This window comes from Kogia breviceps, chromosome 17 (assembly GCF_026419965.1).
Source record: "Kogia breviceps isolate mKogBre1 chromosome 17, mKogBre1 haplotype 1, whole genome shotgun sequence".
NCBI lineage: Eukaryota > Metazoa > Chordata > Mammalia > Artiodactyla > Physeteridae > Kogia > Kogia breviceps.
The window spans coordinates 44772400-44786186 of record NC_081326.1 but is presented as its reverse complement, the minus strand read 5'-3'; the positions used below and the strand labels follow the sequence as shown (position 1 = coordinate 44786186).

The window sequence follows — 13787 nt, the reverse complement described above, 5'->3', positions numbered from 1 at the left end:
CGCCGCCGCCTGTTCCCTCCTGTGCAGGGAGCAGGCTCAAGGCTGCTCCTCTAGTTTAGCTCTGACTCACTGCCTTGACTCTCTCCAGGCAGCCCTGGTTGGTTTTTGTTGTTTCTTTGCTTTTTTTTTTTTTTTAAGTTGAGGGCTCTCAAGAGGTGGTGTTTTATTTTGAATCAAATTTCCTTTTCATATCTATTCAGAAGTGTGGAAAGAGTCTAGGAAACATCAAAAATCAAAATTCCATTTACTTGAGTTATTTTGAAAGGAGGGAAGTCCCACACTTTCCCGACTGCAGGAGAGAGCAAGTTTAAACAGTTCTGGGGGAGGAGGGCTCTCCACAGAACACAACTCAGTGGCGGAGTGGGAAACCCAGAGGAAGAAGAGAGAGTGGCAGGGCACACTTGTCTCCCAGGCCTATGTGGGCCACAGATTCACTCTGACTACTTGGCTACGTGACCTCTTGAAAGGCAGCAGCTGCCTCGCCCAACCCACCAGTCTCTGCCCTCCCACTTTTCTGCACAGCTCTGAGTAGCCCAACCCAGGTTTGACTATAAAAACTGCAAGAAAGCACATCCAAAGCCAGCCTCCTCTAGAAAGCTCAAAGCAAAAAGGAAGGAAGGGAGGAAGGAGGAAAGAAAGAAAAGAAAGAAAGAAAGAAAGAAAGAGAGAGAGAGAGAGAGAGAAAGAAAGAAAGAAAGAAAGAGAGAAAGAAAGAGTGAAAGAGGGGGGAGAGAGGGGGGAGAGAGAGAGAAAGGGGGAGAGAGAGAGAGAGAGAAAGAAAGAAAGAAAGAAAGAAAGAAAGAGAAAGAAAGAAAGAGAAAGAAAGAAAGAAAGAAAGAAAGAAAGAAAGAAAGAAAGAAAGAAAGAAAGAAAGAAAGAAAGAAAGAAAGAAAGAAAGAAAGAAAGAAAGAAAGAAAAAGAGAGAAAGAGTGGGGGGAAAGAGGGGGAGAGAGAGAGAAAGAGGGAGAGAGAGAGAAAGAGAGATAGAGAGAGAGAGGGAGAGAAAGAGAGAAAGAGAGGGGGGGGAGGGAGGGAGGGAGGGAGGAAAGGTGTGACAACTTTATTCGCAATTCCTATTTGAAAGTGGAGTAGGATTTCAGACAGAAGAGAGCTCCCAGGCCTAGACACACGAGCCAAGCTGAATAAGTCCCAGTGGTTAACGAAGTTCTGTATTCGAAAGTCTTCTGAAAGGCTTCTCTTTGACTCTCAAAGAAAACAATTTAGAACTAAACGTGAAGAAATATTTTGATTTCATTGGAACTTAAGTGTTCCTGAAAGCTTTATCTTAATATAAGATTGCTATTAACAACACGATTTAAAAATAAGGAGATAGATTTGCGTTAGGGCACAGACGAAAATCCTATAATCACATGCTAATAACCCAAGATGTACTATAATTGCCTGCTAATTACCATGGAAAATTAGGGGGTTAATATTAACAATATAACGAATACATCCTGGTACAGGGAAAGATTACTTACTGGGAACCAAAATTAAAGACAGACTGAATAAAGAGCAAATGGTTTCACAATTAACTACAAAATTATGTCAATATTGGTCACATTGGATGTGACTATAACGTAATGATGCTTATTTGGACGTGCTTGTGGAATAAGGCTCATTACATGACAATCCATACCGCCCGTTCTGAAAGTGCAAAAACTGTGATGTTCATTATTTTGAAACATCTGCCTTGTAAAGCAAGAAAGTAATTCTGTTCAGTAGAGAAATTATATTTGAATGAGTTTCAGCGTATCTGCTGTAGCTTCTGATTTTTCATTTTATAAATCAATATTAGTTGTTGAACGTCTTATAATTCTCCTTCCCTGTTTGAAAGGAAACAAAGAGAAAAATATCCCTTCCCAGGAAAGTGGTTTTGGAATTATTCACGACGTGAGTAGACTTGGTATGCCGTCTGGTTAATTTCATGATCTGTGGTTCATTTCAAACGTTTTTAAAATGACTTACATTGTGCAAAACTGGATCCCTCCACCATGCAAATGAGTCCCGGGTAACTCCCAGGCTGCTCCGTGTGTACACGGTGCCTCCAAGTCATCGTGCCCCTGGCTGGCCTCGGCACAGCCAGCCTCCACTCCCCCGCCCCTGGCCACGCCGCACCTCCCGCGCCCCTGCCTCAGGGCGGGACACCCGCCTCGACTTCTCTAACAAAGCTGAGCTTTTCTTCTGTGATTTTTATCTTCTCCTTTATTCCCACAGCCAGTCAGTCCTGGAAGGTCCACCAGTTCTAGAATCCGTCCCTCATTCCTGGGTTACCTTTGCATCTCTCCTTTCCCAGCCATAACTGTCTCTCCCTCACTGCATCCCACCCCCATGCTGGCCCAGAACTACCTCTCTGAAATACAGATATCACTGCATGACAGTCCTGCTAAAAATCCTCAGAGGTTATCCAAAGCCTCCAAAATCAAATACTGCAACTCATTAAAGAGAAATACCGCCTCATCACCATATTGCATCTGCCTTTATTTATTCCCAGTCTCCTCCTTGTCAGAGTTCTGGGAGGACTGAAAAGTGAATGGAATACCTCCACCTGGATGAGTGACAACTTTTATGAACCCTCACTTATGTATTCCTGGATCTCTAAAGCCCATTCTGTTCAAAAATAGAAAAACTGAATTAGCAAAATACAAAGTATGCATGCTACACCCCCAAATAAAGAAGTATAAACACACACTTTTCAATAGCTCCCCAACAAAACTGCAAAACGAGACTCTGTGCAGCCAAGCTGATGTCAAAGCAGCAGAAGACGAGAAACTCTGAGCTTAATTCCCCTCAGCATCTGGTGTCGTGATGTTCCTCTGCAGAGACCCACCCCGCACTCTGAGAGATAGCATTTCCCCAACATTCCACCTGCAGCTCTGGGGGTTACCACCAGGACACATGCGGTATTTGTCAATGGCCCTCTAATACCTGGAACCTTCTGGGCCCTGGACCCTTAAACACCCAGCTGGGATCGTTCAGCCTCCACGGTAGACCTGGAGCTTCAGCCCGTACCTCATGGAAACAGCTTTAAATGGGGCTCCTCTTAGAGCTTGAGACCAGCAAATTCCATCCATACTTCATATCCCTGGTGCTCTAAGATTCCCCTTACAAAAGCAAGCCTCTCCACAGCTACCATAGCCTTTAATCTCATTTTCTCAACCCAGTTTACTCAGGACTGCCCTCCTTCTCCCCACCCCCTGTATAAGTTGAATCGATGACACTCCCACCAGCACGCACGAGAGTTTCCACCCCTCCCATCTTTGCCAACAGTTTTACCAGATTTTATAAAATTATGTGCCAGTCTCATTCTGGTTTTTCTGTCTGGATTCCTGTACCTCTGCGTACCAAGGCTGCTTCCTTGGCTCACAGCACTCTCTGCCACCTTTCCGACCTCAGACACGCTTGTTATCTTTTCAGAGGGGTCTTAGAAACATCTCAGGGAAGTGCTTCTCCCGTGCGCCCCTCACGCGTGGTATCTTAGCTGGTCATCTTCTTGCCTCCAGACTTGAGCAGTTTGAGGAGGGGGCTCCACCTCATTTATTTATCTCTGAAATGCTAGTTCCTAACAAAGGGTCCATTTGCTGAGCGAATGTGGAATCACTCTGCCTTTCTGCAAGCTGGTGGTAACTAAGATGGGACCAACACGAACTCCGTGCCCCCTTAGATAGGGGCTTTCACACTCAGAGACGAGCAAACGACAGATATCATCCAAGTGGCAATTCTGTTAGCAAGTGAGTTTCAATTTGTTGTACAGTGAGTCTCTAACCCTAACCTAGTTACTAACTTCTCTGCCATTGGTCAAGGGGCCCTAACAAGTATGAAATGGAAGGTCTGAAAAATCCATCATTACAATGCAAAAGAAATCAAAGTAAACATCCTTTTAATGGCTCATTAACACCTCTGGTATCCAACACAGTGGAAACCTTCGCTTGGCCTAGCCTCACTGGTTGGTCCGCAAAACGTGAAAATAAAGCCTATATGAGAAATGATTTATTTCTTATGGAAGCAGCATGTAGACAAAGTGTTAAAACTAGAAACACATATACATTAAGTCCCCTACCTTCAAGTTGTGAACTTTCAAAGATTCAAACCTGTGTTCACGTGTCCATCCACGTAAGTTAGCTCATGTGTCTGGTGTACGTTGTCACCTGCGTGCGTCCTCTACAAGTGGTGGTGCTTTTGTGTACTTTACTGTACGGTACTGTACAGAGTACAGTAGTACAGTATCACTGGATCGTTTTTTCAAGAAGGTGGATAGGGGCTTCCCTGGTGGCGCAGTGGTTGAGAGTCCGCCTGCTGATGCAGGGGACACGGGTTCGTGCCCCGGTCCGGGAAGATCCCACGTGCCGCAGAGCGGCTGGGCCCGTAAGCCATGGCCGCTGAGCCTGCGCATCTGGAGCCTGTGCTCCGCAACGGGAGGGGCCACAACGGTGAGAGGCCCGCGTACCACAAAAAAAAAAAAAAAAAAAAAAAACAAGAAGGTGGATAGAATTGAATCCAGCAAGGAAACAGAACCTGTGCCATCGACGTCAGGCGTGAGTGAAATCGCAGCTCGCCCTCCGTCTCCTGTTGCTGAGGATCCTTCACCTCTACCATCTCCCACCCCCTCTCCCTCCTCCAGTTGGTACCTCTTCTTGCCTGTTCACTCGATGCCAGCCCCTCTATGCCAGCTGTTGTACTGTACTACTGTACTTCTCAAGGTAGTGTACTGTAAGATTAGAAATGTTTTCTTCGTTTTTCTGTGTTTGTTTTTATGTATTATTTGTGTGAAAAGTTATTATAAACCTATTACAGTACTGTACTATATAGCCAATTGTGCTAGTTGGGTACCTAGGCTAACTTTGGTGGACTTACGAACAAATCGGACTTGCGAACGCGCTCTTGGAAGGGACCCTGTTCTTTGTTAGGGAACTTACTGTATTACTGCGTTTTTAAGTAATTTCTAGGTACTTTGAGATCCAATCCCTGACTTCCCCTGCTTTGCTCTGTGTCTCAGAGGTTGATTCCTGCAAAGTGCATGTGCCAGGGTCACGTGCCCTCTGCTTCAGGGTAACGTGGCCACCGGGAAGCACTGGGGGAGACTGGAAGGCAGGGCGAAGCCAGGGCAGCCCCTCTCCCCCTCCCTCTTGGCACTGAGGGGTGTCTCTGGCAGCGATTCCTCTGAGGTTCTGCCTGCTCTTGCAAAGCGGCTCCCTCTGTGGTCCCAGCTCCAGCTGGTGCCTCTTCCTGCTGGGCAGCCCTCACAACATCCAGCACCTCTCCCTTGGATCCTCTGGCCCTCCAGCTAAGAGCAGCAAGCCCCTGCTGTGGCTCCTCTCTGCACTGCCTCACGGTGCCTTCAGCCCTCCCAACTCTGGCAATGAATTCTCTCCATGGAACCACCTGGTGTGGGCTCTGCTTTCCTGACGGGACTCTGAGTCTTGTCCAGAGGGCTCTAGGTCACTGAAGAACAGACATCATGTGTAGGAATGTACAGATTCCAGAAAATGCACTTGGCAGGTCCATCCCTTCTCTGCCGCCAGGAAAGCTCTCTCAGACACTGCATTTGTCTGATCATCTAGGACTATTTGCACTAGACATGTGTTTGGATGGAAGGAACATGAGATGGAGAATTAGAGAACGAGAATGCTGTATCTAGTCATGTGACCTTCACAAGTACCTTAGAACCAAATGAGCTGAGGTTATTAGCGTCACAGGGGGGACCCGAGTTCCTCTGGCCCGCCTGCCGATGATTAGGCTCCAACACAAGAGGGCATGGAAACACGTTTTAGAAACTGGCACGGCCGTTGCGAATCTAAATCTATTATCATAGGAGACACAGTTGACTTTTATGGAACGAAACGTGTTTTGCTCTCAGCTTAGCCTGATTTTGACTTCTCAGCCTGACTTGTCCTAAATGTACTAAAACATAGGAAAAGTGCACAGACTAGTGCCTGGCACCTCATGAGAGTGATGTGGGTCCCAGCTGTGATTTCCGGGCTGGGCTCTCCTTTGCATCACGACAACATGGCAGTTTACCAAAGACCGTGCAGGGAGCTCAAGGTCAACTTACCGATGTCGAGGACCCTCTGCTTGGCCGTGTGCTGTCGAGAGTGCCAGTACTTCCAGTATTTCAGCTGCTCGTCTCGGTTTTTGTCTTCACTGAAGACCACCATTACCACGCTCTGCAGAGGGGCAGAACCAGGGAGCTTACTTTCTGTTCAGCACTTCCTGCTTCACACAGTCTCCAGTTCTAGAAGTTCTATCAGAGGTGGGTTGCTGTAATTTCTGTAAATTTGCTTTTCTTGCTCTAGAGAAGCCCAATAAGCTCAGTGGTATGGTTTGTTTTGTTTTAAAATGGGCCTACTTTAAAAAAATGAATGGGAAATGAGAACAGCACACGGTGAAAAAGAATGCTACATCATTTCTACCATGAATCAGAAACAAACAGATTATCCAATTTACCAGCAAATTTGTTATTGTGCGAGCTGAGTGGGCATACCACAAAAGATGTTTTTCTTGTATTGGAAACAAGAACATTTTTGAAATTTCATATCCTTAAACATAGAATTTGGTGCTTTTGTAAAGGAGCCAACATCTGTTTCTGGCCTAATTAAGTGCCTCTGGCTGGATTAGTGGGAATAATGAGAGAAATACTAAAAGATGAGCTCATATTGATGAACGAAGATCTAAGCTAGGTATTTCATAGACCAAAAGCTACAAGGTCAACTATGTTATTTATAAAAATATGTGGATGTACTTTTAAAATGAGCATGAGAAACTAATAATGTCTTATAGACATAAGAATCCCAAACCGCTTTCACTTCTAAGTTACAGCCTTGTTAAAGTAAATATATGTTAATTCACTGTCATTTATGAGACGGAGGAGGTACCAAAAACGAACAAATAAACAAACCAAAAAGACAAAAAGCAAAAACCCTTTAATTACAGCATGAGGAATACCGTATCCTGGAATATACTCCCCCCCCTCATTCCATATGCAAAATACTACTTAGACATTTTTCTGCTATTCCAGAAGAATGTTTCAAGGACTCTCATTCTTTAATAACTTCTCCTTTGTAGCATTTCACATACTTGTACTCATCTACCTAATTATTTACAATTATTCAGTCCATGGCAATGTCTTCCCACTGATGCCTATCTCAATGAGGGCTGGGACAGTGTCACTCACCACGGGGGCCCTGGTGCCCGACAAATAAGAGATACTAAGTACATGTTTGTGGCTGTACTGTCAAGTCAAAATCTGGCTTATTCCCAGTGGTATGTAAACATTTGAAACACAAGAAAGCAGATGTTTGTTAGAAAAGCTAGTTTAGAAATATGCATCCATACTATTTGCATTCACAAGAGGCATGACCTTGGCTTCCCTGGTGGCGCAGTGGTTGAGAATCTGCCTGCCGATGCAGGGGATATGGGTTCGTGCCCCGGTCCGGGAAGATCCCACATGCCGCGGAGCGGCTGGGCCCGTGAGCCATGGCCGCTGAGCCTGCGCGTCCGGAGCCTGTGCCCCGCAACGGGAGAGGCCACAACAGTGAGAGGCCCGCGTACCACAAAAAAAAAAAAAAAAAAAGAGGCATGACCCTCAAAGGCATGGAGGAGAGCTGACAAGAAAGGGATCCACTGGCTGGGCTGGTGCAACTCTGGGCTCAGCCTCTCTCCATCCTCCCTGCCCCTTCCACAAGCTTCTCCATTTATATGTAAGAGTTTACTGCCCAGCCTCCTGGTGGATTTTTCTGTCTGTTCCAAAATAAAAATAACATTTCAGATAATTTTTTCTAGCACATGGCTAAAATGGCATATTCTTGGGATGGAAATGTATTTTTCCAGTGGTAAGGAAAAACGCCGTTTGAAACTGTTATTATCACGGCTAAGCTTCAACTCGGGATGCAACACCGTTCTCAGAAATCAGTGCTTGGAGGTTCCAAGTGCATCCCTCATTTCTCCACACTGCTGGCTCTACCAGAGCCTAGGAGTAAGAAAGATCCATTCTGAGAAGGGCCATCCTACTCTCCAAGGCTGTTACACTGAAGTCCTTAAGAGAAAGAAGGCTCTTGGTTTTAGGCAAAATGCAACAGAAGGAAATAAAATTTCTCTATTGAATTATTTCCATGATTTCAATGAAAGAAAATTCTTGGAAAAGTCCCTGCACTACAAACTGTTGTCATGGCCTCAGATTACTAACCACGCGTCATCTTTTCAGGGTGATGATGACAGTACTGCTAGCAAGGTGTATACATGAGTTATACACTTGTAATTTACAAGATTTTTTTTTTTTTAAAGAATATGTATCCAGGGCTTCCCTGGTGGCGCAGTGGTTGAGAATCTGCCTGCCGATGCAGGAGACACGGGTTCGTGCCCTGGTCTGGGAAGATCCCACATGCCGTGGAGCAACTAAGCCCGTGAGCCATGGCCGCTAGGCCTGCGCGTCCGGAGCCTGTGCTCCGCAATGGGAGAGGCCACAACAGTGAGAGGCCCACATACCAAAAAAAAAAAAAAAAAAGAATATGTATCCAGTGTCTTCTTACCAGGCATCCACATGTGAGGGTTTAGGATACAAATTCTAGGATATATTTCCAGAGGTGGATCCCATGCTAAAATACGTCTGCCTTTCAGGCCTCCATGCTACTCAATACAGTACACTTAGTGGTTAAGAGAGTAGGTTCGGGAGTCTGACTGCTTGGGATATAACCCAGTTCCCTCACATTTGAGCTCTGTAACCTTGGTCAGTTGCTAGCTTCTAAAAGGCCAAGTTTCCTCATCCGTAACATTGTAAAAGGAATGCCTATTTCATAGGGCTGTTGTTAGTTTCAACGAGTTACTAGATGTACAGTGCTTAACACAGTACCCAGCACACAGAAGATACACTCAATAAAAATTAGCTGTGACATTGTGGCTCTGGTTGTTGTGATGATGGAGATGATGATGATTGACGATGACGATGCAGCTGCTGCGGCTGACAGCACACCTCCACCGTAGCCTTGACCTCAGGGCTTGGACATACCAACTCCTCTGGAGGGCGCACGAAGCACTCTTCCACCTGCCACACGTTCAGCCTCAGGCGGGTCGTTAGCCCCACATCTTCCCTGTCTTGCCCCTCACCCTCAACTGCCCTGCCTCCTGCCGCTCCGATCTGGAACTGGGACGGCCTTGGGGGGAGAAAGGCCCGCTGGACAAATGAGCAGCAATTCTTCCTTGTCTTTCTCATGGAAACAAAGCCGTAAAACCGGGTTGATTCAAGAAAGCAGCACTGCAATGATTTTACCTAAAGCTAGTAACAGGCAAACCGGCCAGCAGGTGCCTGGACACTCTTTTCTCTTCTACCTCAGGTGTTAACGTTTGCCTGGGAATCTGGGTTGGGGTAAACTCACTGGGCTCGGCACAGCACGGCGTTCCTTTCTCAGTGTGCAGAAGCAAGAGCTTAGGAGGAGGCAGCTATGGATAAAATAAGGTGGGCTGCACACCACGCACACAGCCAGCATAAATCATTTTACAACAGGGCGGGAAACTCCTTCAACCTCTTTTGAGAGCTCTGCTATAATTTTCCTTTTCAGTCGACAGGGATTACCAGTTCCCTCCCTTCTTGGCAGCAGCGAGAATGCCAGAAGCTGGCAGGCTTCCAAGGCAGTTTCATGTCCCACAAATAGAACTAATACTCGTGAATGTGAAAATTCCTCCAAGTCACTCCTGGTATGGATCATATCATGCCCACCTCTTGACTCCTGAGTGAGCGCCAGGCTGCAGAAGGCTTTTAAGCAAAGCTGCAGAGGGCCCAGGGACGCAGAATGAATTGCACGCTCCTTTTCAGAAGAAAGCCCAGCTCTTTCCGCCCACACATACGCTCTGATTTACAGCTGCTTACTTGAAAACTGCACATCATTTGACTGCAGACCAACAAAAACAACAACTAGGTAGCACACAGGCAATGAATGAAGCTGGGAAATTCCTCGGATACAGTCAGGAAAGCATGTTCCAACCACGTCCCTTCCCTGGGGTTTATTAGTTACTGATTAAAATGATAAACTGCAAGCCAAAAAGTTCTCTTGCCCCAGCTCTCTGACATTTGTTCCAGAATTATTTATTTTGGAATTTTTTCCATGCCCTTCCACAAGGCTGGCAGGTAGTAACTGCTTTCACCTGATCCCTCTGTGCTTTATTGGAGAAATGAGGCCCTTACCCTGACTTTGCTGATGGGGTGTCGGAAGCACTTGTTGTCCCCCGTCTCGCTGAGCGTGATGGCATAGAACTGTCCCTTGTTGAGGTAGGTCATGGGGCCCTCCCCCTGCTTCTGACGGAGAGATTTGGTGGCTTCCAGGGTGTACTGAAATGTGCCACTGTGAACAGAAAACAAATAGTGGTCAGATTCACTCACTTGGACATTTCTGCCTTTTGGATCAATTTCACATCAATAGCATTTTGTACGAATATTAACCAATGTTTACTCCATTTCAGAGACGAAACACAGCACATGGCAAAAGAGATGAGACCATACCAAAGGTCACTGTTAGTACCTTGCACACAACGTTTCTAATAGTGGCCCATAAACCAGATGGTTTAGAAGGGGAGAAAGTCCACAATGTGCCCGTCCACTTGTGCCAGGCGGAGCCGGGGTAGCCTCTGGTAGGTTTTAGTTGGTCCTTGGTAATGCCTGAACTCAAGAATCGCTAAAATTTGCCACTTTCATCCTAGCAAAAAGCCAAATATGTGAATGCTTTTGTTCAATTCACCCGTACACCAACCTTCTTTTGTCTAGCCAAGGTGTTGCAAATAGCTACATCCCACTTAAAAATATTTCAAAATGTAAAAATCTACAACTCATTCATTATTGAAATCTATATGGAATCTGGTTCCATAACAGGGAGTGGTTTTTGATTGGGGGGTTTTGTTTTTTAAGCCTGCAAAAGAACTCATGACAGGGTGACTCCTCTAAATCAGGAGCTTGCAGACAATGGTCTGTCGGCCAAAGCCAGCTAGCTGCCTGTTTTTTGTAAATAAAGTTTTACTGGAACACAGCTACACTTGTTTGCTTATGTCTTATCTACGGTTGCTTTCGTGCTGCCACAGCAGGGTTGAGTAGCTGTGACAGAGACTGTGTAGTATGCCAAACCTAAAATACTTAGTATCTAGCCCATTACAGAAAAAAAGTTTGCAGATCCCTGCTCTTAATAATTTCCCTAATATTTTACAAATATAATTTAACTTATAAAATAAAAACACTGATTTTCCCAACTTGGAAGAATATACCCATTGTTTAAAATGAGCAACGGATATGAGTCACAATCTTTTTATTTAAGATGCTCATTCAGAATATCTATTTCTGCCACGCTGCAGGATGGCACACAGCGAAGATCCAGTTACAAATGCTTTGTGTGTTTTCCGAGAATCATCAGAGGCTCTTCACTGGGTCTATCTATTTTTTTAGCTCTTTAATTTCAGTCTGTGAAAGGCTGTGTGCAAAAATGGCTCGAGTTTGCCTCTTAAAATGATCTACTTACAAGATTATGGGGGACTCTTGCTTTCTATGTTGAATATTTCTGCAATGTTTGATGTTTTTTTAACTTTTATAATGAGAAAGAAATTTGAAGGGCAAAATAATATTCCTCTTATATGACAAGAATCTTAGGCTCAAGCTGATAAACAAAGCAAATTCCAGAATATGTGTCTTAGAATAAAGTGGGAAATAAATCATTCAAGACAGAACCAATTCCACTGTCATTTTGCCTGGGAAAAGCAATTTCAAGATAACCCACTGAATCATAAAGTTTGAGACCTGGACAGGATATTAGGAATCACCTAGACCAGGAGCTTGCAACTTGTCTAGGGCACAGACTGCTTGAAAAACATGAAGAAAGCTGTGAACCCTCTTCCCAGACAAAAGCACATATGAACACTAATGATTTTCAATATAATTTCAAGGGATTCACGTTCCCCGAGCTCATCCACGACACAAGATAAGAACCACTTTCCTCATTTCACAGCTGAGGAGAGACCCAGAAACTTGCTCACTCCTGGAGACAATGACAGCAGCAGAAAGAGATACCAGGTCACATGACTGGTAGGTCGTTGCTCTTTTCACTGGCCCCATAGCTGGCTGCATGGTAATCTGGATTGACGGCATGCAAATTATACATGTATTTCCACGTTTTAGAAGGTGATTTGGAACTTTATCTTCTCTGCCTCTCCCCTACCCTTCACCACCACTGCACACCCAAATTCTGGCTGGGAGAATCTGGAGAGGGTGACTGGGGAGGCTGAGGCTGGAGCAAGACCCTGAAGTAGCAGAAGGACTTCAAGCAGAAACAGAGAGAGGAGAAGAGGGCCATACACGTCAAAGTAAAGGGCCAAGAAATACAGTGGGGGACAAGGTTTACAGTAAAAAGGGACCAGCACGTAGAGGGCCCCAACTACCTTCGTAAGGAATTTGTGTTTTATTCTGTCTGAAATGGTGAAATCACTGATAAGTTTTGTAAATGGGATGGATTAATTCATCCTTGCCATTCTCTCCTGTCTACAGGCAGGATCAGGACCAAGGACTTTGAACGTGGGGCCCCTCTACCTAGAATGTTCTTAATCCTCCTTCTTTCCCTGGAAAACTCCTGATAATCCATCAAGATCCAGCTCAAATGCTACTTCTTGTAAAGCTTTCCTCTGGTCCCATCCCACTCACACCCCACACACACCCAGGCCTGCAGGTCATCTCAGCTGTCTATTTATGTGTCTCTGTAGCAGGACTCATCATTTTGCAAATGCATTGCAATTTGTATAACGTCACACAGGTCTCCTGCAAAAGTCTAAGGTTATAACTTATCTTCAATCCCTATTTCATTGCTGGAAGATGGAAGGCACCAAAGTCTGTGACAGCTAGTAGGTAGAAATGTCCAAAGTGGAACGGCAGGGAAATGAAAGTGCTGGCAGGGCAACCTGTTATGTTGCAACAGCTCAGGAGCATATGCATAAGAGTAAGTTGGAAGAGACAGGACAGGTAGACTAGGACATTCAGCTCTTGGCAAATGCCAAGAACGTGTAGCAGGAAGGCAGGCACCTTGCACCTCTGGAGTGTGTGGCTAGGAGCATGGCATCATTAGGCACAACAAGAAATAAAAGTGGAAGAACAGCTGTGAAAGAAGTGAAGAAGGAAGGAAAGAAGAGGAAAAGACATGTACATGCTGCGCTGGAGGCCCAAGTGTCTGAGGTTTAGAGGAGCACCTGAGAAGGGATGTCTAGCAGCAAAAGGACAAAGGAAGGGTACAGGGAGGTCTCAGAAAATTGATCAAGACTGGAAATAGTCAGTTAGAAGTCATTGTGTAGAGAAAAGAATTTTCTTTTAAAGGTGTAAAAGTATAACTTGATGATACATTTAAACAGTTATCAGTTCATCAGTTTGTAGGGGCGTCTCCTGTAACTTACCTTGATGTCTGGCCATACATGTACTCCTCAGCCCCAACTGAAGCACTCCGAAATTTCTGCAAAATGTAAAAGTCATCATAATTAAAACAAATAGGTGAGTCATTATGCAGAAAGAAAAAGTGACAAATGTATCCAAACTGTTTTATCCTCGTTTTAGAAAGGAAAATTATACATTTTTTTGGTATCATGTTTTCAACTACAGTGAAAATAGTTACCATTTGTGTATAGAACTTGCATACCACCTGCACGCTGAGAATTACATTCAACAGAAAGTGCATTTGTGCTTTTATTCACATGTCCACATTGACATGTCCACAGGTGTTTCTGAATTGTCTCCAGATACTGGAAACTGTTTCCTCAAACATGTAAACATCTCTTCCATT

At 44.9% G+C, this 13787-nt stretch overlaps 1 protein-coding gene across 2 annotated transcripts in view; it reads right to left on the bottom strand.

The window, feature by feature from the left end:
* Positions 1–13787, bottom strand: part of GRHL2 (grainyhead like transcription factor 2) — a 159764-nt gene that overhangs the window by 78084 nt on the left and 67893 nt on the right. For both annotated transcript variants that reach the window (XM_067017416.1, XM_059042994.2), the window contains exons 5-7: positions 13405–13460; positions 10175–10331; positions 6053–6164 (exon numbers count right to left, since the gene is read on the bottom strand). In XM_067017416.1, coding sequence (XP_066873517.1) covers positions 6053–6164; positions 10175–10331; positions 13405–13460 — 325 coding nt within the window. The remainder of the gene's footprint in view (positions 1–6052; positions 6165–10174; positions 10332–13404; positions 13461–13787) is intronic.